General features: G+C 43.7%; 1 protein-coding gene across 2 annotated transcripts in view; it reads left to right on the top strand.

The window, feature by feature from the left end:
• Positions 1-25,413, top strand: part of FERMT1 (FERM domain containing kindlin 1) — a 422,040-nt gene that overhangs the window by 380,138 nt on the left and 16,489 nt on the right. For both annotated transcript variants that reach the window (XM_069608276.1, XM_069608277.1), the window contains exons 12-13: positions 13,951-14,172; positions 15,852-15,976. In XM_069608276.1, coding sequence (XP_069464377.1) covers positions 13,951-14,172; positions 15,852-15,976 — 347 coding nt within the window. The remainder of the gene's footprint in view (positions 1-13,950; positions 14,173-15,851; positions 15,977-25,413) is intronic.

The raw sequence follows: 25,413 nt of genomic DNA, 5'->3' as shown, positions 1-25,413 counted from the left end.
GAGGGTGGCCAGGGTTTCTACCAGGTCCTCTGTCGAGAATGTCTTCAATGTTGTCCAGGCTGTGGAGATTTTATGAGCAGGGACGCGAGATGGGTCTGTGGATGCAGAGCTGGTGTCTGTGCTGGTGAATGTTGGCGATTTTGTTGATGAAAAGGTGTTGTTAGCAGTGGATTTCGTGATGGCGTGTGGTATGTCAGGGTTGGGTAGCGACTTGACGCAGTGTTGACTGCTTTGAAGAGGGCTCTGCTTTTGTTGTCTGCTTCTGCTATGGTGTTCTGATAGTAGGAGGCCTTGGCTGTGTTGATTAGTTGTCGGCGGGTTGTTCAGATTTTCTTAAGAAGCACCAAGTTGGATGCGGTCCTGGAGCAGCACTAGGTTTTCTCTTGTTTACTGATGGCTCTTTTGCTGAGGTTGAGTTTTGTATTTTTGTATTTTATTAGGATTATTGTATTTTTACTAGGAGTTATTGCATGTACCAGGTTGCTGACGGTTTCGGTTTGCAGGTGCGTTGTTTCAGAGGCACAGGTCGGTCGATGGAGGCCGAGAGGGTGGTGTTGATTGCTTCCAGTAATGTCGCAGTTCAGTTGTGGGTGTTTGGTCCATGTAAGGTGGAGGTTTCTTTCTCAAACACCACCTATTTTGCGTCCCCAACTTCTTTTTATGAATGGCCATCTGCTCCTGTCCCCCCGCTGTCATGATTGCTGCACACAGTGTGAAGCAGCTTGCATCAGTCATCTGCTCATCTGTCATCTTCACCCATTCTCTTCCTTTGGAATCGTCAAAGCATTCAAGGTAGCAACTGTCCTACCAATCTTGAAGAAGCCCCCTGCTGACCCCAATCATCCTGCCACCTACCGGCCCGTATCTTACCTCCAACACAATTGTAACCTTCTCAAATGATTTCTTTAACAGCATCTCTTACTATCTGGACACTAATGACCTGCAAGACCCTCTCCAATCTGAATATCACAGCTGTCATGTCATTCTGCTGAGACGGCCCAAACCCACGTCTCTTAAATTATGACCTCTGATCACCACTGACAACTATGCTTTATCCTTTTGCTTCTGGACCTCTTGGCTACTTTTGATATGGTGGACTCATCTCTTCTTCAGACCCTGGCCTACCTTGGGTTCAAGGACCCTGTTATGGACTGGGTGGCTCCTATCTTTCCCATCAGTCCTTACCATTCTATGGAACAAGGACACCTCTTAACCATCCAGCCTCCCATTTGGCATCCACACTCTGGTCTATACTGTGATTTTCATTCTCGTCACAAATGTCCACAAGTGAAATGCTCTTAATGCTTGCCATGCTTGCCATAGCGGTTTCTTTCATTTTTTGGTTGGAGTCAGCCAAATTGCAGTAGTCTAAATTGCTTGTAGGTTTGAAACAGATTTAAGGATTGATAAAGGAGAGAATCGTATTTAACTAAGGGTTCAAAATACAAAGCATCTGAGCAATAGAGATTTGAATAGAACACTGTTGCAAGCATTGCTTCATGAAATTCCAACAGTCTTTGCAGACCTGTGTTTCTTTAACTTTGTGTTTCTTTATATTAACTGAATATGTGGTGAAGTGCTTTTCCTTGCATGATGGAAGACTGTGATGTTATGTGGAGTGGAGTGTTGTGTTGTGAATGAGAGAATGTTGAGTGAAGGCACCTAGCCCAGGCAGTTAGGAAGCCCCTGCCTGGGTGATGGGTGCCAGTGTCCTATGTAACTTACTTCTAAACCATGAAGTAACCACAAGAAGCCCAAGAGGTCACCTCATTTAAGCAATATGCCCCAGCAGCGTCCCCTTAACAAAGGCCTCGGGGCATTACCAGACTCTGTAATGCCCCCGCTGCAAGGGGCATATTGCTATTAGTACCCCAGCCTGCAAGACCGGGGAACTAATAGCATTCTTTTCTATTCCGAAACAAGGAAAATAATTGTCAACGGAAATGGCCTCCGGGAAAAGTAAAGGGAAAACTGAGTCTGTGGCAGTGAGGAGGGGGGAGAACCCCCCCCCCCAAAAAACCACATACCTGAATTCCCTGCGCGGGCCGAAGACAGCCTCCAGCCGTGTGGAGACTTGGAGCAGGGATGGCCCCTCTTCCAGCCTCCCCATTGGCTGAGGGGCTGCCATGCGCCCCGCTGGGGACAAAGGAGTGGAATCCGAGGGATTCCCAGTGGGGTAATGCCCTGGTGAGGGCCTATCAGAATGGTTCTTTCATTCTGATTCTCCCTCGCCGGGTACTAATACAGAATGACAGGTTTCTGAAACGTCCACTGATCTGCCATTCCATGTCAAGAGAATCAAACAGACCGGATTCAATGCCAAAATACGAATCTGCGTACCCAAAGATAGTGTATCATTGGTTATAATGACACTGTAGACGTTTCTCTTGCTTGGGTGATTAAGAACCACTCAGTTTTGACAGAATTTAGAGAAAAACAGGTAGACATCCTCTAGGCAGTCGCTAACAGTAGAAAGCTAGATAAAGTATGATGCCCACTATTTTGGTGCCGCACACATATATCGATGGGGCTGGCATCCAAATATATGGATCATTTTGATCAACTGTGTGCTGAGCCTATTAAAGAGAAAAAGGAAATGGTGCCTGTGGGCTCCAGAAGAGAGAGCATGAGTACCCCTCTTTTAAAGTTTCACGGATTTACATCTATTCTTCCTCTGGTTAGAAAAGAATGTGAAAAGCTGGACCCAGAGGTTAACTGCCTCAAAAGGGGCGACCCACTGGTCCGGTAAACTCAGATAAGCCCAGTAAAACAAAAACTGAGAATAAATCATCATACAATTAAATATATCATCATTTACTGGGTTAGACAAGCTGTTTCAGTCACAAGTGAAGTCTAACACAACACTGGGTAACTTCCTATGGCTTGCACTGACCATGTTCTACCTACAATTACTAAACCATTATTTTTCATTGTGGTGGTAGTTTAAATGATGTTAGACCAGGCATAGAGTTTAGATATTGTACTTATACAAGCTTTTGTCAGGTGGTCTGGATTTTCCAACTTTGCCTCGTATGGCGGGTCAGAAGGATGCGACAGACTGGAAGTTGCCATTTTCAATGTGTGTAAAGAAATAAGCTATGGGTTTCCATACCTAACACAACTAACTAGGGTGCTTGTCCGTTGTAAATTCCAAATCGAGTCTGTCCTCTATCCAAAACCAAGCTAAGCTGACCCTACCACTAATGTTAAAAAACTTAAGTCCAGGAGAATGACTCCCTTCTCCTGGGGTGCTTTATCAGCAAGTCTCTATAAATATAGAATCTTGAGATAGTTCTTGGCTATCTTTCAACAGTTTGTTCTAGTCACTTAAGGGACTTTTCCACGCCCCTGTGTTCCACTTCTATATGGAGACTCCAATATCCTGAGGTCCTTTTACTGGGCCCTTTTTGCAGGAAAAAGTCTTTGTCTGACATCAAACCTGTACTTGGAGGCTTACAATCCTGTCCTGAGTACCAGCGTTGGTCCTCTTTTGACTTGGCTTTTCACAGGTACCTGCATGATATGCCCAGTACAGATGTTCCCTCCTCTGAGCTTGGATGAGCTTGATGAGTCCAGTAGTTATTCTTTCTTTTCTACTGGAACGAATATGAGGATCCGAGTAGTTATTCTTACTCTTCTTTCCACTTTGTATTCTACTGGGACGAGTATGTGGGGCCCAGTAATTATTCTCGCTCTTCTTATTTTGTATTCTACCGGGACAGGTATGAAGCACCCAGTAGTTATTCTCACTATATTCATCACTTTGTATATTACTGTGACGAATATGATTAATGTAACCATAATATTAATTATTGGGAAAATTGTGATTATTTTTAGGCCAACAGTTATCACTGCCTCACTCCCCGGGTCTCCTTCATAGATCGGACGTGTCTAGAAACCTTTTCAGGGGAGAAAAGAGGAAAGGAAGAGAAGGAGGGTGGGGGACGGCTGCAGGAAGGCCAGAGTTTGCAGATGGAGAAGGAAGAAGAGGAGGGGCGAGAGGATGGCCAGGATGTCCTAGGTTTTTGAGATGAAGTGAAAGATAAATAAGGGCCTACGAGGTGACGGGAGAGGTAGATACTGCAGAAGGGTTGGCCATTTCCTTGCAGATTTTGAAGAGTTCGGCTGAGTTGCTAGATGGCGCAGAGACACGGGTTTGGATGTGGGCTCTCTTCTTAGTGTGGACAGAGAGTCAGTATTGCCTTTGAAGTAGGCGGCAGGCCAGTTTCAGAGGATGAACAATAAGCCCTCCATTTCCTCTCAGCCACCCTGCAGTTACGTTTAAGGGCAGTAAGGTCAGAGTCGAACCAAGAATTGCACTTGGCTTTGGGCTTCAAGCAGATCCTCATGACAGGGGCAAGAACATCAAGAGTCTCAGAGATAGAAGAGTAGCGCATGGAAAGGGGTGTGTCAGGATGAGAGTCAGCCGGAGGAGGAGGTGGGGAGAAGGTGGTGGCTAAAGCCTCAACTGACACACGCTTCATGGGCCAGATGTCCAAGAAGGTAGGTGGCAGTGTTGGGGTTGGCTTGGCCTGGGGGTAGAGAGGGTGAGATGGGAGAAGAGGAGGGAGTGATCGCTCCAGGAGAGAGGAGTGGTCCGAGGGATGGAGATGGGGAGGTCAGAGGAGATCAAAGCATCAAGTGTGTGCCCTGCAAAGTGATTCGTGCCAGAAGGGAGGATAGAAAGCGAGAGGAAATTGCAGTGGTCACGAAAGAGTACAGACGAGGAACAGGTAGAATCGAGGTGGATATTGAGGTCACCAAGGAGGAGTTGAATGGTTGAGGCCAGGAGGGAGGAGGAGAGGTCTGCCCACTCAGAGAGGAAAGAGGTGATCTGACCAGGAGGCCGATAGATAGTAGCCACGGTTAGAGTGGCCAGGAGAGAGAGAGAAAGCCTGCAGGCAAGGGTTTTGAAAGAGGAGTAGATCTGCGTGGGAATGATACAGGTAGGAATCCACTCAGGAAAGATCAGGACTACACTCCCTCTGAACCAGGTGGATCTGGGTGCGGAGAGGATCTTGTAGCCGTGAGGAAGGAGAGTGTCAAAGCTTGTGACAGAGCTGGCTATTAACCAAGTCTCAGTGAGACCGAGGACATCGACGTCAAGTTCTTGAAGGAGGCGGCAGATGTCAGAGGAGTGTTTGACAGCTGAGCGAGAGTTGAGGGTGGCAAGATGAAGAAGGATGCCAGCCTTAAAAGCCTTCCGGGGAGGGGTACAAATCAAAGGTACGCTCTGCAGAGGTGAAAGAGCTCGAGGGGGGGGACAGAAGAGGGAAGACAGGGCAAGGTAGCCAAGGGGGGAAACGAGGGGGAAGACAGAGAAGCAGGAGAGGGAGGGTACAGCAGGAGATTAAAGGAAATTTATAAGGCGAGGGAAGTGCCTATCAAAGAGTAGGAGATTGGCCTGAGGGCTTTGGACCATGACAATGCCATTTAGGTAGACATTAATGATGACCTCAGAGGAGTCGAAGGGGGCCATGAGGGCTTCCCAGTGGCTGCCACCATTAATGGGAGAGGAGACAGAGCACAGAGATCATATGAAGAGTCCATAGATCTGGTGAAGGAACGACAAAGAGGATGTTGGTGAGAGTCTGCCTGGAGGAAGCGCTGGAATAGGTGTCGTGATGGGGAGACCCGGGTTAGAGGTCAAAATATCCTTTTTGAACTTCTTCCTACCAGACTTAGTGAGAAGGGAAGGATAGTCAATGGAGAAGCAGTTGGAGAAGATAGGAGAAACAGAAAGCTCCATGGGAGAGATGGAGAGAAGAGTGGGGGTAAGAGAAAGCGGGTAAGAGTAGAGCAAGTAGAACGGTCCAGTCACTGGCCCAGTAGATTACAGAAGCAGCACATAATACAAGTAAAGGGCACACACAGCTAGATTAGAATGTTAAGCCAAATGCAGAAAACACAGCTAGATTTACAAATACAACCCGAATCAGATGGTAGCAGTAGGAGCAAAACGCAATGCAATCAAGAGTGAAACAAGGGAGACAAGCAGAGAAGGAAATTGAAAGTCAAAAGAGGGAAGTAGTATATCCAGATGGAGGGAACTAACCCATGGATAAGGAGTGAATGTCATGGTAGTCCAGGTTTCTTTGAGGTATGAGGCAGCAGCATCATGGAAGCACATGTGCAGAACATTTCCAAGTAGCGCCCACATGGTTTGTAGCATCACCACGAGGGATAACTAATTTGGAGAGATATTTATATAAGCATTATATGGCAACATCAGTGTCTCGGAAGGACTGGGCTGGTCCCACAGGAGGTGTGCTTCTCTAGTGAATGTCTAGGTCTGGATATTATATTAACTTTATCCACTCATGCTTGCATTTTGGTTGAGCCACACGCCTTACTGTGGCATTCATTAAACCACCATCCCATCTCTTATTGATGTTTCACCGTAGTATAAAGTGGAGTAACTTTGCTGAAATTTTGGGGGGGGGTGACATCTGAAGAAAAGTTGCCCCAGCCACATTAATGGGGACAAAATGGTGTGCCATGAAAGTTGGGGGGACAAACACCCATGTCCCCCCCCCCTAAAATTACACCCATGGTAGTATACACATTCAGAGATCTTTCAGGAACTTGGAAAAAGGAGGTCACACACTTGTGACTACTCTTTGACCCAGTATGGGTTGTGGCCTTTCTCTGATCCATGGGGTAGGGGGCGGTAGAGGGGGAGGTTACCCCTTGAGATTGCTGCGTAGGACTTTTTGGTGGGTCCAGTTGCAAACCACTTCTGACACGTGCAGTATTTTCCCAAAATGATGGCATTACACTAGGTATATATTTTTCAAAACCTTTATTTAAAGACCACAGCACAGCACAGCTCATCAATTCAACAATGTTGTAATATCCGTGACCCGCATCTTATTGGTAATAAAAAAAAAAATTAATCTGCAAGCCCTTAAATGTGTTACCCACCAAATAGCTTAGAAACTCACCAACTCACCAACAACATAATAAATAAACTATACATCTGACGATGGATGCTATTTATCTGTAGATGACCCGTCATTTCACATTGCTGGGTTCACAAGCTGTAAAAGATCCTGATCAAAAGAAACCCATATATCATGTGGGTGCTGCCTTCATATCATTAAACTACAGAAATTGGTCTTGGTTTCACAACACCAGACTGAATGTCTCATCCATACTTGTTCCAAGGGCTCTGCCCTATTTTTCCAGAACAATAGACTGTAGTGTTTCGCTAAAATCAAAAGTATAAACGACCATCTGTAAGAGTCCTTAAAAAGGCCTACCAATCCTGAGGGATAGGAAAGCCCAAAACATTAGTTAATTTAGTAAGGGTTACCAACCTAAAACGTTCAATTTCTGGGTAAGCCCTTATTTCCTGCTCAGCATTTGGTACAATAAAAGTCAAATTTTGCATGTCCGATTGGAGTAATGTCAACCTGAAGTTAGACCTTAAATTCTAATAACTTATACTTGGCATTAAGAGAAATGTACAGGTATGTAAATACATGTTCTCTAGGATGAGGTCTGGCATGGATTGAAATGCTCATGACTATTCCCTGTCGTCAGTCTGGGAATCCTCGGTAAAAGAAAAAACTGTTTCACTTTTGCTTTAAAACTGTGTTTCTCCTCTGAACCAATCATTGTCCTTTGGGTCATGCTTCCCCCATCCAATGACAATATTCTGACCAAGCTCCACCCCTGATGGCCATCTTCAGATCTTTACAGATTTTTACTGCACGCTTCAATGTTGGGAGCCCTCTTAGTGCTCTCCGAGCTATTTTCCTGAAATTTGAATGTTTTTGACTGTTGTTTTTATTGTTCGACCAAAGGTCGACTATAGACAGCAGGGATACGCTGTTGGTGAAGATCTTGCTACATCGAGTATCTTTCCTCGGATCAGAGAAAGGCCCAGGCTTGAGCCTACTTCATATGTTTTTGCTATGACCAAGGAGAAGAGATGTCTCTTTAAACTCTGCGCAAAATGTGGACTAAGGAACGTTTTCATGGAAGATCGATACCACAAATGTCTTTACTGCCTGCAGCCGGATCCTAGGGAGGCACATGGTCTGCTGTGGTTTTTCGAAAAAAACCTAGAAGGATCGCTACAGCAGGCTGGCGGTGTGGTTAAAATTGGGTAAGGCCTCTGACTCAGCCTCCGAGCATGGTCATGCTTCCCCCAGCAGCGGCCGGTCGCACAATCAAACTCCCTCAGAAAGAGGTAGAGGTCCTTTGAGGGCGCCCTGCCCATGGGGGTCCAAAAGAAGGCAAAGCCGCACGCCACTGGGTTTGCTGCTGCTGGAGGTCCTGGCTCGGGAAGGGCAAAGTCGCCATCGCTGAGAGCATCCACGGTGAGAATACCGGCGAGGGGCTCCCTGTCTAAGAGAAAGTCCTTGACTCCTTTGAAACTCTGCTTGACATCGGTGGAAAAGGCAGAGGAAAGAGATATCCAAAGTGGGCCCTTTGCTGCCTCCAACAGCATCTAAACTAGCCAAGACAACTCCAAAGTCTACGACCACCTCGGCGACTGCTGCTACCACCCCATCGTCAAGCATTTTGTCAGTGACCACTACTTCTAGAGAGGATGGCAGACCGCGAAGGTGGTGCCCGCAGTGGCAGCAATGGCTGCTCCGCGGGTGTCCCTACCGGCACAGCGTGAGGTAACTGCTGCAGCTTCGGGGAAGACCACAGGAAAGGGGACAGTAGCCTATTCCTCCTCCACCCCACAGAAGTCTCAGGAGAGGGGATGGACTAAGGCTCCATTGACTCCCTAGGAGGTGTATGGAACAAGGATTTGAGCCAAGTGTGCTGGGAAACATTTATACTAGCTCCGATGAGGGTGACAGGCAACCTGCTCGCGAGCTACTAATCAGACCACGAAGGCGTTTCTCTCTGGTGTGCCCCTGCTTGACATCTGCAAGGCTGCTACACAGAGGTCCATGCACACCTTCACGAGGTTCTACTGCGTCAACAGGGATTTCAGGTTGGAGTCCCGAGTCGGCCAAGCAGTGCTACGCAACCTGTTATTTTGTGGTGAGTCTGTTCCAGAGGTGAGTGCTTATTGCTTCTGTTGAGTCTTGCTATCTCCTATGTAAATGTACCTTTGTGAAATCGTTATTCATGAGCGTGTGAATCCATGTCAGACCCCATGGTTTAAGTTACTTACCTGTAACTATTGTTCTCCAGCATGGGTGTTGCATGGGTCTGGCATGAATTCACATGCAAACCCTCCCTCCTTCCCCGCTGTGGCTCTTCTTGGTGCGTACTGCCACTTTACGTGCTTACCAAATCTGAAGATGATCACCAGGGGTAGAGTTTAGGGTGAGGGCTGTCATTTGATGGGGGCGTTATGACCCAAAGGACAGTGATTGTTTAGAGGAGAAATAGTTTTAAAGCTTATCAAGGATTCCCAGCCTGACGACGGGGAATATTCATGAGCATGTGAATCCATGCCAGACCCATGCTGGAGAACAATAGTTACAGGTAAGTAACTTAAACCTTTTTCCATTTCGAATTTGCAATTTGTCCCTCAATATCATTCTCCCATTTAAGTTTGACTTAAGAAAACAGTTGGGGAGAAAGATCCTTCTAAATGTCATGAAAACAAGTCCCCTACATCCTGCTGATATAATTATATATTTCTGCGAGTCACGCAGGTATTGCGGAAAGCATGGGCTCCAGGCACGAGAAGCTTCTTGCATACAATGATATTGAAAAACCTATAGAAAGCCTCCCCCCAACTTAGCCGCAAAGTGTTCTCTTGCCCTTCTGGGAACATCAGCTAGACATTTTATGCCCAGAACTGTCCAAGATTTCCTAATCCAATTATCGCATGTGGCCTTCTTTCTTTGATGTCTAAAAATGTAATATCAGTAATATACAGACTGTCAAACCTCAGCTACCTATGTATGCTCGTCCAAGCATCAATGGTACGGCTAACCAATCACATTTGCGTGTTTTCTCTGTGTGAGCTAAAAGCAAAACAAATTGCAATGAAAAAGGGTGCACTGAGCCACGTTCTATGGAAACTTGAGGAAAGGGTTAAGAACAGTATACCCAATAATACAATTCAGTGTCTGAGGCTGCCAGTCCACAAAGTTCAAAAAGTCTAGTCATGATGCCCCAGTGGTTCTCAGGAATCTTCAGGTGTCATACTTTTTGTATTTTTTTTGTCTTTTATCAGGCGCTTTAAACCAAAGCGGTGAACATAAAAATTAAACACAGTACAATAAAAGTGAACAAACAATTGGATACAGAAGGCGATTGCTCAAGGGTGTTGAAGTAAGTGTGATTTTAGAGGACCATAGAAGAGAGAGAGTAGACAGTGATGGAATGAAGAGAGAGTGGGAGGGTATTCCAGTGGAGTGGAGCAAGAGGTTCAAAAGATTGAAAACTAGACTGAGCACAGGGGGGACGAGGAACCAGCAGTCTAAACTGGGAGGAAGACTGAAGAGAGCGAGAGGGAATGTAGAAGGATATAAGTTCAGCTAGATGGCTTGTGGCAAAACCGTAGAGAGATTTGAAGACAAGACCAAGAAAGTTAAATTTAATTCGAGAGTGAAAGGGTGGCCAACCAAGTGCTGCAAGAAAAGAAGAAACAGAATCCTGATAGGGAAGAATACACAATAGATGAATTGAAGAATTAAAGACTGATCTTAGAGGTGCAAGACGAGAATTAGGAACCCCAAGCAGAGTGATAGAATCGGGAAAAGATCAGAGAGGAAATTGGAGACCAAGATTGCGGGCTGTAGTTGATATTGGGAACTTAGACAGGGGAAAAGATATGAAGGGATGTGGAAGAGTGTTCGTAGGGGAAGAACAGTACCTCAGTCTTCCCTGCATTGAGAGTAAGAAAGTGGGAGGACATCCAGGATTTAATAGCTACAAGTTTTTTACCCTACTGTTAGGCCCGCGTTCACTCAAAAAACCCGGGAGGATAGCTCAGCGGCAACGTGCTCGCCTTGGAAGAAAGATGACACGAAGCAACACAGGTTTGATCCCTGGGTCCGCACTTAGAACCCTCTGGGTATTAAGCGCATTATAAATAACCTATCATATCGTATCATATCATTTATGTGGGAGCTAGAGAGTGATCTTCAAAAAGTACAAGGTTTGAAAAAGCTACAGTGGCCAACTTCTTTTCCACGGATCCCTTCTCTGTTACTGCATCACTAAAATGCTGAATGGCGTGATCAAGGAACTGGTGAGAAATGCATGACTCTGGCAACCCTGTTCTTGCCCCTCTGCACGACAGCACCTTGATGGCACTGATCTCTCCACACCTTTGGGGTCCTTGCTAGCATTCTGCATACTGCTGATCTAGTGGCTGTATGAATTTGGCCATCTGGGAGCAAATGATACTACAAAGGACACAGAGAAAGACTTGCTGAAAAAATAAATGTTTTAAATTATTTTCTAAATGCTATAAGGGAATTTGTTGCGGAGGTCCAAGGGAAGCAAGTTCCACAACTTTGGGCCTTCAACTGCAAATAGTCTATCACCACCAGAGTGGAATCGAGAATGAGGCACCACCAAAAGATTGTTGTCCTCAAATCGACTCGAACGGGTTGGACAGGATCTATACATTTTCTTACATAGATGAGAAGCCAGACCATGCAATCCCTTGAAAATAAGGCAGAGCAGTGTAAACATCATCCCCTGTTGGACAGGTAGCCAGTGGAGTTCTCTAAGATAGGAGGAAACCTTGGCAAATTTGGGAGGTTTAAAAATGAATCGCACAACAGAATTTTGGACAGATTGCATATTTTGTAACCTGTTCCTAGCAATAGCCGAATAGAGACTGTTATCATAGTCACGGTAGGGGTCTATAAGCACCCCCACCTCTTGAGCATGTAACATTGCAGGAACAAATTGGACAGTCTTTCTTAATAGCCACAACCAATAAAATGATAATAGAACAACTTCATAGATGTGCACAGTGAGAGACAGACCAACATCCCACAAAAACCCAAGATTCTTAACTTTACTGGCACAGGAAATGGGGACATCTAAAAGGATTGGGTGGAAATCTCTGAGGAGTCTTTACGAGGGTAGGAAGGGCTATGCAACATTACCTCGGTTTTAGATGGATTCATTTGGAGACCATTAACAGTCATCCATTGTTGTACGGCTCTTAAACACTCATCAAGGGCCCCGAGAGAACTGGCTGCGTGTGCGTGTGCGTGTGTGTGTGTGTGTGTGTGTGTGCACGTGTGTGCACGCGCACGCGGAGCTACAGCTGTCAAGGTCTACCCCACTCCCTGACTCAATGGGGAACATTGGCATCAGCAGATCCTGTGCTTTTCTCCCATACTGGCCATTATCTTTAAGGTCCTTGGTGAAACTGGCCCTTTCTTGCTTCTCAATTCCATATGGTGGAGCCCATAGTTCTGGTATTGAACACCTGACTGTGGTCGACCTTTGTGTAATATATTATGCTAGTGTAGGGTCGTGCACACTGCATTGTGCTTTAACCTGTGTAGTGGAGTAATTTTACCCCTTTGCTGTGTGTCTTTTGAATTTGAACTGCTTGCCCCAGACTATATAGCTGATGGTGGGTGGAGACAAACTCACCTTGAAGTCATCAAAAAGATAGTGAGTCTCAACTAGCTGCCCAGGTCAGTATACGGGTGTCTCCAGCTCCAACCGGGGTCTCTCTGCTGATGCCTGATGCAATGGTCATCCCCAATTAAATGAAGTCCGACTTGATGCTGTAGGCCAGACACACTTCTATTTAAAGTGGAGACATGTGAGGCCAGGATCGACAAAGAGAGTGGCAAGGTTGCTCAAGCTGAGAACAGAGTTGGAGTGCTTGATAACAAGTGGGGGCCAGGGGTGCCCCCATCTGGCAAAGTGGTTTTACAAAGTCAGACCATAAATGCGGAATTGGAGCCCCACTCGCATAGGAATAATGTCCACATACTGGCTCTGCCATCATCCCAAACATGGAACTGTTCATTATTATTCTGTTTTCTCTGATACTGTATTATCATGTTGTTCATTCTGATATTGTAATGCATATTTAACCAAAGCTCCTATTGCTAGAAATTGTCACACACGTTTAAATTATTTATGAACCGAAATCAACTTCTAAAAAGTAAAGCAGATTATATTCAGAAATTTAATTTCAATCAAGGTTTGCCAATGATAATGTTCTTGTCTTTTATAATATTAATAAAAGTAAACATTTGTTTGTCAGTTTGTGGCTTGGCGAAGTGTTGTTCATTATACAATTCCACGCCGTTCCCCCAATCTGCACCAAATCTTGCATGGTTACCTGTTAGGACCCTCCGGACATTACTGGCTACATGACATTAGAACATCACACCCCTTTTCATGCATTTCAGCACCTTCACACATGAGATGGTTGCCTGAAATCAGTGAAACATCAATGTGGTCATAGAAGGACCGGTCTTGACATGAGGAACAAAACTTGAGGTCCCTTTGGGACCTTGAAAACCACGTTTCAAAGTCCTAGGAGCACGGTTTCTGAGATATTTGCACCTCAATGACCCGCAACGAACTGCACCACCCCAGGGTGAGGCGACAGGTGGGGAGAGAGCACTCAAGGTCACCGTATGCAGCAGCACACCAACTCTCGTCTCCCCCCCCAACATCTGCTCTGGGGTATGTCAGCCAGCCACATGGGCCCATTCTCAGTGCAGTTTACTTCACTGTGCAAAGCACATCAAGCGATAAGTGATTCGTAACGACCTACAGGATCATTGATTTTCAACAATTGATTGTTATCATGTCTGTCTACAAAACCTGTTCGAAGAACGCTTACTTTTTGTTAGTGGTTTGATGAATAAAACTTAATTAATCTTTGGCCAGTAGATATCAATTAAACCTAAGAAGTCAAATGTCAGAAGAAAGTAGCCTTGTAGAGCGAGCACAGAAACCATTTTCCTTAGGATGACTTTCTGATCATATTTAATTTTTCACTTAATTGCTGCCTTCTGACTTCAATGACAGGAAAGCCAATATGCCAAGTGGATGGCAGCCTGCCTTCTGGCATCAAAAGGAAGAACAATGGCGGACAGCTCATACCGGCCTGAAGTTCATAAAATTCTTTCATTCCTGAAGATGAAGAATCGGAACGCTACGCCTCAATCCATCTCTGATCCTGAAAGCATGGATATTCAACCAGAGTGCTTTGTTTCCCCTCGTTACGCGAAAAAGTACAAAACTAAGCAGGTACATTGCAAGTGAAATGTTAACGTGATGGGTGTCTAGTAGCGTTGCTTGTTGTTGGCCAATGTTTAATGAGCCCATAGGGACTATTGTAACCCTCCCTCCCCCCAATGCTTAATTCATGTTTTCTTCTCAGAATGACCAAAAATATGCAAATATTCTTCAGTTATTTATTGTATATAAATGTGTCACGTAAATACCCTTCGTAGAAAGCTTTAAACAACGGATATGATTTTACAATGTGATGGGGTCAACTGAAACATCCTTAGTACAATAGCAATCATTGTGCACACATTTAAAAAGAAAATAATTACAAATCAGTGCAGTGCTACTAGTACTTTATGCCTGTTTAGATACACTCACTGGTGGCATCTCTCTTTCCACTTGGCACTCTATGCAAGGAAAAGGGGTTACCAAATGTTAAAAAATTAGATTGACACAAAGAAATTTTATTGGGAAATCAGCAGAAGATAAAGCATTATCAAAAGGAGCAGCATAACCTGAACATCTCCTTGAGGTTTGTGGTGTTCAGCTGAATTCCTGTTATTTTGTTCAAGTGGTGCTAAATTGCACAATGGTAAATGCACATGGTTGTGGTGGGGGACATGTTTCACTTGTCATGGGTTTCTTTTTATTTTAAACATTTAGTCTACATGTGCTGACATTAACTGCCATTTTAAAAAACAAAAACAAAAATTAACCCACATGACAAGTGGATGAAGTCATCCAGTGCAATTTATTTTTGTGATGTTCAATATTAGTCTGTGCAATGTAGCAATAAAATAGATATGCATTTAAGCACACCAACTTTAATTTGCACGATGCAGTGTGCTTCAAGCAACCCACCTCCAGATCAACCCATGATTACAGCGCTGAGTGCGACTGAAAGAGACAGACATAGAAAATAACTAACATCTTTCTTTGTCAGTGTTTTATTTATAGTAATACCACACTATTTTATTCTGTTAAATTGATTTCCAAAGGTCTTACCAGTAGTTGTATGTTTTTTTTTAGAGGTGACCAAATGCAGTTCAACCAAAGCAAATTAGTCAGATTTACTTGGCAAATTGTGAATCATCCCATTTCGCTCTAAACTGTTCATCCCAATAAAAATGAAAAAAACTATGCATATTTTCTAAAATAAAAAGATAAAACTATCTCTTACAAAACAGATTATTTACAAACGAACCAGTTCAAAATGTATTGATTATTAAAGAAAACTAGTTTAAAGAATACAATTCTCTATTGAAGAAGTGATTAAATATTCACTAATCGTAATCCACAGGCAAACATTACAAAAATGTGCTTTATTCCAAAATTGCAAATTGATCACATTTTAAACCAAGTATGGCAATTGCTTTTCACAAGAAGATAAATGTTTCACTCAGGTTTGATGTCTTTCCTAAGTTGAACAAATAAAGAAAGTAGCAGTATACAGACGATCTTAATTGCTTTCACTGCTTATATATCTTACTATAGAGACTGCCTACATTTGCATTGTATACAAGTACTAGAAAACAGTGTTTATCGTGCTCCAGTGAATAGGTGCAGAGCAGATATGCTTATGATTGTAGTGTGGGACATGTGTGTGGACAGTTGTTATCCTCAATCTCGTATCTGCCTCATGTTGGAGTAGATTACATTATGTCTGTAAATCATTCTTCCATTGTTGTGGTTTTCAGCTGGGAGCTCGCATTATGGAAGCACACCAGAATGTGTCGCAGATGTCTCTCGTTGAAGCCAAACTCCATTTTATCCAGGCTTGGCAGTCTCTTCCAGAGTTCGGCCTAACATACTATATTGTAAGGTAATTATAATGCTGAGCTGTGTCACTGTTAAAGTGCCTTTTTTACAGTTTGTTTCACATATTTACTCTAAAAACGTTACCAAACATCTTCTAAGTGTGGGATCAGGGCAATGTCCAGAAGCCATTAGAAGCCCATTCACTAGTGATTCCTCCTTTCTCATGATAAAAAGAAAGCTGTCCTGTCATAAAGGCATAATTGCCTTTTATGCCATAATCAGCGGACCAAAAAAATTATATTGAAAATATGCCCACTTAGGCATACTTTTTACCACTTTTGTGTTAACCAACCAAAGACGTGGGCTCACAATTGGTACGTTTTAATTGGATTTTAACTTGGCTCATTTTTTATTTTCTTTTATAGTTTTTTTTACCAATAAATGCCAGGGGAGCCCACCAGCTCACCCCTCTCCAGGCCCCAACCCCACCCCCACCTATATTGCCTGCCTGAACCCAAAATACCATCTACCTTTGGTGGTAAAAATAACTTAACACAATTCGATGAAAGAAAATGTGCCCATTTGGGTGTCGGCCAAAAGACACAGACCCCACTAATGCAGTAGCAAATGAAGTAACCTTAGCTTACTCCTCCAGATTTCAATGGCAAATTAAAGTTAAAGAGTGTTGAAAAATCGAATTGGTGATTGATTACTAGGTAAGATTTTTATATTCATGATAAAGCTTCCTGATCTGTGCCAACCCCAAAACCTTTTGCTTGGACTTGGTAATTATTTAAACTTGTCCCTAGGTGAGTGGGAATCTTTTTCCCCTCTCACCTAGCATTTTATTCTTTGCATGGGTGACCTTTGCATGTCTCTCCATAGTGTATAATTGGAGTTATAGGGCCTCATTACACGGATGGCGGTGGACCAAGGTGCTGTTAGCACCTTGGTCCATGCCGGTAAAATACTGGCACCGCCTTGGTGGAAAGGGGAATTACCGCCCTATTACTAGGTTGGTGGGGCGGTAATTCCCCCTTCCCCCATTGCCCTTCCCCATTCCCATTTTTGCCCCATAGGGCATAATGGGAATGGGGAAGGTGCTAATTACGGCACCGTAATTAGCTCCCTGGTCCCTTTGCGGGTTGGTTTTTAACGCCTGCAAAAAGCAGGCGTTAAATTCTCCAACCCGCAAAGGGACCTCGTAGTAAGGCGGTAAGGTTTTACCGGTAAAATACTGGTACCGGTAAACCCTTACCGCGGTCCGTGTAATGAGGCCCATAGTTTCCTATAGCTTTGGACTGTCTGTAATGTACTATGGCAATAGATGGCATTTCAAACGTAGTGGCTTCCTTTTAATTCTTATTTGTTGGGTGAACTACTGTTCCCAAGAGGTAAAGTGCAATTCACATCCTGTTTACATTTATTTTTGTGATCCACCGCACCCTATCTTATGTGGAGTGCTGGGAGGATACAATGTACCCCTTCTCTTACTTACCTGGTATTATTTTTGTTACAATTGCAAGCTTGCTTGATTGGCTGGTGGCAGTGGTTTTACCTTTGACTTTTGGTCCTTATTACTCGCAGGCTGTCAAATCAGCCTTCGTAATGGACAGGAGGGTCACCATTCTGCCTAAATGGTGGGCTCCTTCTTTTTTCACCATTTGTTGTTTGCTTGTAGTTTCCTAGGTGTGAATGTCCTTGGTTGAAGTTTTGTCTTTGGCGAGAATCCTTTGTAAACCCCACTGAGCCTCCAGAGTGTTTGAGAATGCAGAAAGCGAGAGAGGAGTCCAAAACTCTGCAGCCCTTTGTTTTTCACCTTGCCTGAAAGGAACCAGTTCCCAATGGGGGGGGGTCTGGCTCTCCTGATTTGAAAGCCAGACCGCCACTTTCTGTAAACTGCAGGAAGAGTTGTCGGAGGTTGTGCTGATAAATACTCTGATCCTGGAAGCTGCTGACAAGTTAACCACTGAAACCAAATCCAAAGAGGAAGGTGAAGAAATAACGACTGTAACCATTTCCATGGACTGGAGAGCCTGCTGTGTAACCAGAGCCTGGTGTAACCCTTTCTTCCAATTGATCTGGGGATCCCGAATGCAACAACTCCTATGCAGAAGCTGGTGTGATCCACTAGTCTCAGGAAGACCTGCTTATTGAGACATCCCATGACATGCATTTCGGCTGCAAACTGCCAATACCCTGTAACTTGAACCAGTGTGTGGTGCGAGGTCGTCCAAAATCCAATTTAGTCCGAAACTTTGGTTGACTCCCCCTGGACCTCCAGAGACACGATTTGAATCCCTGACATCCCCTCACCAGAGTGCAGGACCGAGAGAGTGAAGAGAATCCAACCGGCAATATTCGTTCTTCATCTGGCTCCTGAAAAAGGCGCCAAATCCATAGCCAAGAGAATCCATGAAGAAACCTTTGCTGGAAACCTCCTCTGACTTTCCAGCATCTGATCCCTATCTTGTCCTGCCTACAGCTAGCTCCGACACCACTAGAGTCCCTCTTCTGCCTAAAAAACTCATGCTATAAACTACGGAAGGACTTTATAAGATAAGGATTCTGTCTTGAAAGTATAACAAGTATAAAGTATTTATTGTAAATGAGTTAGTGTTGTAACTGTATCTCTTCAATGGAAAGGCTACAAAGTGTCTAAAAAGTTAATACTTACGTGTGAGTTGCATACTGCCCCTCTAAAACGTATGTTATCTTGACTTACTTTGAATGGTGCTTGCTCCCCTTCTGAAAAGTAATAAGTATTGGTACTGTTGTATTATTCTGAATGAGTGTAAAAGCTTACCAATAGGGTTTACCTACCTTTAAGAACAGTGTCATTCTTAAAGTGTGCCATTGGGTTTTGCTTTCCCTGATCAGCTTAGTGCAGTTCTAAAACAGTCTTGAAGTTAATACTCGTCTTTGAGCTGCTTGTAGCCACTCATAAGAGTATATAGGCCTTTACTTACCTTGAATAGCTGATGCTCTTCTAAAGTTGTAACACTGGTTGTACTGTTCCTAAAACTGCTTTCGGGGCAAGAGTAACTTCATAATGAAATGTTACTGTGCTAATTGTTGGTGCAAGCCACTACTAGTTAAACAGTGGAACTGTCATTACGGTCATTTCTCTCTAACAATTGTGGGCGTAAGCCACTATTTAGGTAGTTTCCTGAAATAGTATAATAGGTTAATTTCTTACCTATAAAAACACTGTGTCTTTCTTAAACTGTAATTCTTTAGTGCATTCTAAAATAGTTATATTCATACTTATTGAGTAGTTTAAGGCCCCTCCAGAAAACCATATCTGAGTCAGTACTAAATTCTACTCTTAGTATAAGGCTATACCACCTGAGAACATTTGGTAGCGTCGACAGAGTAGCCAGGCTTAGCTTAGGAGGGAGAGAGACCTAAGTATTAGCTTGGAACAAACAAAATTGTAGCATACATATGGTCCAAAGAAACACTGAAACACCCTTATATTTCAGTAGGCAGTCACAGTGGCAGCCAGCTATTCTTGGGGAGTGAAACCAGGTTTCTATATATGTTTTTAGAATAAAATCAGTAATTCAAGGGTAGTAGAATCTGTAAATAATGCAGTGGCACTTAGTTACAGAAATCACTTAATAAGCCAACCCAGTTACAAGTATACACCTTGTAATAGATATTACTTTGTAGAACACAGTTCAGAGCTAGTAAAGTAACTCTTACTTTATGAGGCCCTTAGTTGGACTTTAGAAAAACTGTCATAACAATGATCTTACTAAAACTACATTACTTGGTGTGTGCCAGTATTGTACATATCTAACCATGTTTCAAAATGACCTATAAAGGCATTGTGGCTTTAAGAGATCTATTGTATTCCAGAGTTTAGTGCAGGGCTCATTTTAGCTCGAAGGATTGCTTCCAGAGGCACTAGCCTTTGTTCCTCTCAATTTATCAGATGGAAGCTGACAGATAATTTTGACATCTAAGGAATACAATACCAGACCAAAGTAGCAAAATTGTTGCATTGTGGCTCAGGGAGAAAGTATTAATTCGTCACCATGTAGGCTTGATTTGGTTAAGCAGTTTACAAAATGTTTACATTTACCAGAGGTGGGTGGCCCTGTGTACTCTTTGGATTTAATTGATAGCTGTTTGGCAATGGAAGACCATGTCTGACATACTTTTCTTGGTCAAATTAGCCACTTCCAAATTCTACTTCACTTGGTCTAACCAGTAAATAAATAATCCATCTCCCACTTGGGATTTGAAGTGAGTGCCCCTACGCCTTCTGCTGTCCTTTGCGGACTGATGAAGTCTCTATTTGTTCCCCCAAAACATAATATTCCTTTTTATTTATTTGGATATGGATGAGACACCACTTGAAAAGCCTGGTAGCTATAACGTATCCGAGTATTGTGATTGTGCTAGAGGCTCCCTGTGTATGGGAACTATAATCTTTCTATCACGGATAAGTGGTGCTTAGGACAAATCCCTGCATTATTCCAAAGTTGCTTTCCTCCCTGCACATAAATATACATTTTCCTCCCCACATTTTTCCCAGTATTGGTATTTTTCATGGGACAATGTTTCATGCAATGAATGTTAGGAGGGCACCTAATCACTACCATAACAGAAGATTTTCATCCATATCATCTGATCTTTCTTCCAACGTATGTGGTTTTCATCCATGACTCCTGGCCTACAAATCCACAGTTTCAAAATGGTGACAACTAGAAAAACCCTGTGACCGGTTGCAAGATTCTCTTTCTCCAAAGATGATCAGAGCCCATCTGAATGGAGCTGCATTTAGAAGCAGCTTCACTGGCGGTAGTAAGAGCCTTACAAAAGTAAACGCATACATAAATGCATGTATGAGAGCAAAAGCAATCTGTGAAGCAGTTCTCCCTTATTTCAGCAAATTTAACGAGTAGAACCTCCAGCACTCTCGGACCTAATATCCCAGACCAGATCTCCACTGCCCCTGAAGCAGGAATGGTAGTTGGGTTGTATTTCACCCAGGCTCCATTGCATTGATCTGAGTATGTACATCAGAGAGAGCAGCTGGTAGCGGCGCACGCAACTGACTTGCCCACCAGCACCTTGCTCTGCCTTCCACTGATGCCAAAGGGCTGTGGGCACACACTGTACATACTCAGGAGCTGCTGAGATAACTCTGAAGGTAAAGCAAGGGCTCGGAGAATCGAGGGCAATGGTTGCTCCCGTGCAAGACTGAAGAAAGCCCTGAATGGACGGATCTCCATTATAAGGCTGGCGTGGCAAGTGTTAAAGGCCCCAGCCCCATATCCAAGATGATGGCCAGATTAGTTATGCACATCTAGCTACGACAATCCTCGAGCAGGGCAGGGCAGGGCTGGAGGAGCCTCAACCTTGAATAGATGAGCTATGCAATACACAAGGGCCAACAGCTTGCCCAGTCCAGGATGGCACCCTGGTGCAGTCCAACTACTGATTTAGACCCCTGTTTGGTTCTTGTGGAGGATAAGGAAGTTGTATGCGGAACTCCAAGTCTCTCCATCCTCCAACTGTCTGTCTATCATAACCATGAATTGTAACTGTACCACAACACCTGGGTGAGTTTAAAATGTGAAGGGAACCAACGTTCAGTTTTTGAGCATGACTTTTTGGGAATGCTCCCCCTTTCCTGTGCTTAGATTGTCCACCTGCAGGTGTTACTTAAAAGACCAACAAAATGGGTACACTGGAGTGACCTTGAAGAGCCCCTGTTTGCCGGAGAAAGGCAGGGCTGTGCAAAGTTGCTGTTCTCTCAGCACCTGACTTTTCATTGAAAAGCACAAATGTTTTTAGGAGGCATTTGTATATTTATATGTTTTTATTGAGCAAGGCGACAACGGCTTCCTACGACAGTGAGTAGAGCAATCCCTTTGCATGGTGCTATAGAAAAGGTGAAAGTGATATTTGTGCAGGTTGATAACCAGGTGGAGAAGAAGATGCCAGTGGGATCATGGAATGGGAACATCCTATAGTAACAACATAAATGATGTACATTATTTACATATTGTATTTACATAGCGTACAGTTAAATGCATTTTGTGCACCATGCAAGTTGGAACTGCAATCCCAAAAAAGCCTTAAAGGGTAGTGTTTCTTGAAAAGAAGAGACTGGCAAATCGCTCTTGTTTGCCATTTTGGTGTTAGTAGTTAGTGTTGATAACTATCATGTGAATTCAAATATCTTTCACAATGACATAGTAGATGTTCAACTCATTCTATTATTGATTCTCCAGACAACCTACAGAATCTCATATGTTTTTCAATTCCAACTTTGGCTCCTAAGACTTCCAGTGTGTCGCACATATTAAATTTGAACAATAAATATTGCCTTATGGTTCTACTTTCAGGATAAGCTGCTTGATAATTTGGTTTCATTCGACCAATATTTCAAAAAATGACCACTGTTCACTTTGGTCGCCAAATTTACCATGTCCCGTCCTTGTGCATAATTTAATATAACTGTTTTCAATAGCAGTTTAATCTTAGCAAAGGAATACTGAAACCAAATTTCTGCGTTCTCTTTGGCCCATTTCAAGTATACTATACTAATTTCTGCTACAGTTCCAATATCCATCAAATAAAAATGTGTTTCAAAACCATTCATTATTTCCACAATAAAAGTATTATTACATAAACTACATAGTTTCACATAAAACATGGCCATTTGTGTATTCTAAAATGTCTGTGGCTTGCATAAAATGGCATTCTAGGAATAAATACTCTCCTGGTAATGATTTTGGCATTCTAAATAAAATGTTGAGAAGTTTTTCCTCAAAGCGATCAATTTTACTAACATATTTATATTTCAGCAGCATAAAGCAAGCACGATACCACCTTAGAGGAATATAGGAGCAGAATAGTATTAACAGAAAAAAACGCCTTGTTGGCCAATGCACTAAGGGACTATACAATTTTCAAACATTTCAACTGAAGATCTGTCCAATGTTGCTGCCAATTCAGCTTCTGGTCAATTATAATACCTAAATATTTGTAGCATCCTTTTACCTCAATATGTTGATCCATGATCATCCACTTATAATTAGTCGGTTGAGTAGATTTCAATTTACCAATAAAAGGTAAACTGTTTGTTTTCGATTTATACTCAGACCATTTAGTATTGCAAAATTTTCTAGGATAATCACTTTGTTTTGTAGGCCTTTCAGAGTGTAATCTATCAGTAGCAGATCATCTGCATAGCCTAACTAGCCTATCCGCACAGTACCTATTTTAATATTGTCTACTAATAATGACTGAGCTTCTTTCCTAAAATCAGCTAGGTATAAATTAAATAGAGTAGCTGCGAGAATGCACCCTGGATTGATGCCCTGCTTAGTTGTTATGAAGGTGGATAGCTTACCTTCAGCGTCAAGTCGCACTCTTACTGTTGTGTCTCGATACAAAAACTGTATCATATTCAGCAGTCCGGCTGGTATACCCCAGGTTTTTAATTTCATCCACAGTCGCTCTCTTATTACAGTATCGAAAGCTGCCGTAAAGTCTATTAAAGCAGCAAATGCTGGCAACTTTTGAACTTTCCAGGAGTATTCAATGGCTGTCACCAGATTGACTATATTATGTAATCTTATTCATTGAACTGTGGGATACTTAATACAAACAAAAATAAAAATAGTTACACCTCAGTAACCTGTTACAGTGATTTTCAATCTGCCTCACTGTTAAAAATACCTTTTGGTTTTCAGCAGTTGTTTTAATTAATATTTGTAAATCAGTATCTATCCATAATACATATATCAACGATATATTTCATTCCATCAATAAATCATAATCGCTGGAATCTTAAATGGACTCAAACTCAGTCCTCCTTTTGTTTCAAGTCACTCAAACTTAAGAATGCAATTGGGTAAAACAATCAGCGACCTGCAATAACATTAATATCTCAGTTAGGGCATTCGCCCTAAGTATAATAGCCTGTTAATCCCCTGTTCCAGGGTCTAAAATGGGGGGTTAACGGCCCGGCAGCCCAAGTTGATAACAAGGGCATCTGAGCCGTTCACCCCCGTTACAGCCCTTGGAACGGGGGGGATTAAGGCTATTAAAAGCCCTGGTTGCCAAAGCGGCAACCGGATGCCTCACGTGGCCCTTTTGAATGAAAGAAAACACTTTACAAACATGGCTGCCATGGAAAGGGAAGGTGATATGATATGATATGGCATTTATAACGTGCCTATACACAAGTGTTTCAAGGCGCGACGAGGCAAGGGGCCTGGAGCCTAAATACCTTCAACTCTCTCTTCCTAAATATCTTCCTTCCCGAGCCCTACGCTCATCCGTCTCCAACTCCCTCAGGGTCAGCTGCTTCTCGAAGCAACGAGCTGGGGGTAGATCTCTCTCCGCGGCAGGTGCCTCCCTCTGGAACAGCCTTCCTGCCTCCCTGAAACTTGAGGAGAACCATCTCCGGTTCCGGAAGCACCTCAAAACCTTCCTCTTCACTTCTGCTTTCTCTCTCCCTCTCCCCTGCTAAATTCTTCACCAAAACTGCACTGATTCTGCAACTGGGCCACTCTCACCGACCTCGGTCCTGGACCCAGTCACTCTTCACTTGCACTGCCTCCCTGGCAACCCCTGCACTGCGGGACTGTCTCTATCACTACAGCTCCCCCACCCCCCAGCACTTGTCTGCACTTACCTTGCACTTGCCACCAGCTGGCCCTATTTATTTATTATTTTATTTCTATTCTACTATTTGTACTGCACTCCCCCCCTCCCCCTTCCCCTTGCACTTTTTCCCTTCCCCCTACCCCTGCACTTGCGCGGTCTGAATGACACCTGGCCTAGTAGGATCGTTGTCTGTCTTCCCCTTGTTCCCCCCTCCCTGCCTCGTCGCGCCTTGAAACACTTGTGTATAGGCGCGTTACAAATGCCATATCATATCATAAGGGAGGGGGAACAAAGGGAGGACAGATAACGATGTTACTAGGCCAGGTGTCATTCAAATCGCGCAAGTGCATGGGAAGGAGGGAGAGGGAAAAGTGCGTGGGGGAGAGGAGAGGGGAAAGTGCAGTACATGGGATAGTAGAATAAATAAGATAATAAAACGGCCAGATGGTGGCAAGTGCGAGGTAAGTGCAGACATAAGTGCTGGTAGGGGGACTGTAGGGATACAGAAAACCGTCCCGGGGGTTGCCAGGGAGGCAGTGCATGTGTGCAACTGGTGGGGCCTGGGCCCAAAATCAGAAAGGGTGGCCAGGTAACCATTGCAGTTTCAGCCAGGAATTCAGCAGGGGAGAGAGGGAGAGAAATGGGGCTTCATACAGAGCCATTCTTCCCTTTCCATGGACGCCTTTAGGAGCAGAGTGGAAGGTGCCGCGGCAGGTGCCACCGCAGCCGAAATAAGGTCAGTGGGGGATAACAAAAATAATAAACTGGGTTGGAGGGTGGGGGGTTAAGATGGCAGCGTTGGATGCCGGCCGTTAGGCGGCATGGAATGCAGGCCTTCACCAGCAGTTCAAGCCTGCGTTCCTA

Source organism: Ambystoma mexicanum, chromosome 4q (genome assembly GCF_040938575.1).
Source record: "Ambystoma mexicanum isolate Mex_15411 chromosome 4q, UKY_AmexF1_1, whole genome shotgun sequence".
Taxonomy (NCBI): Eukaryota; Metazoa; Chordata; class Amphibia; order Caudata; family Ambystomatidae; genus Ambystoma; species Ambystoma mexicanum.
This window is presented reverse-complemented; position numbering and strand designations above follow the sequence as displayed.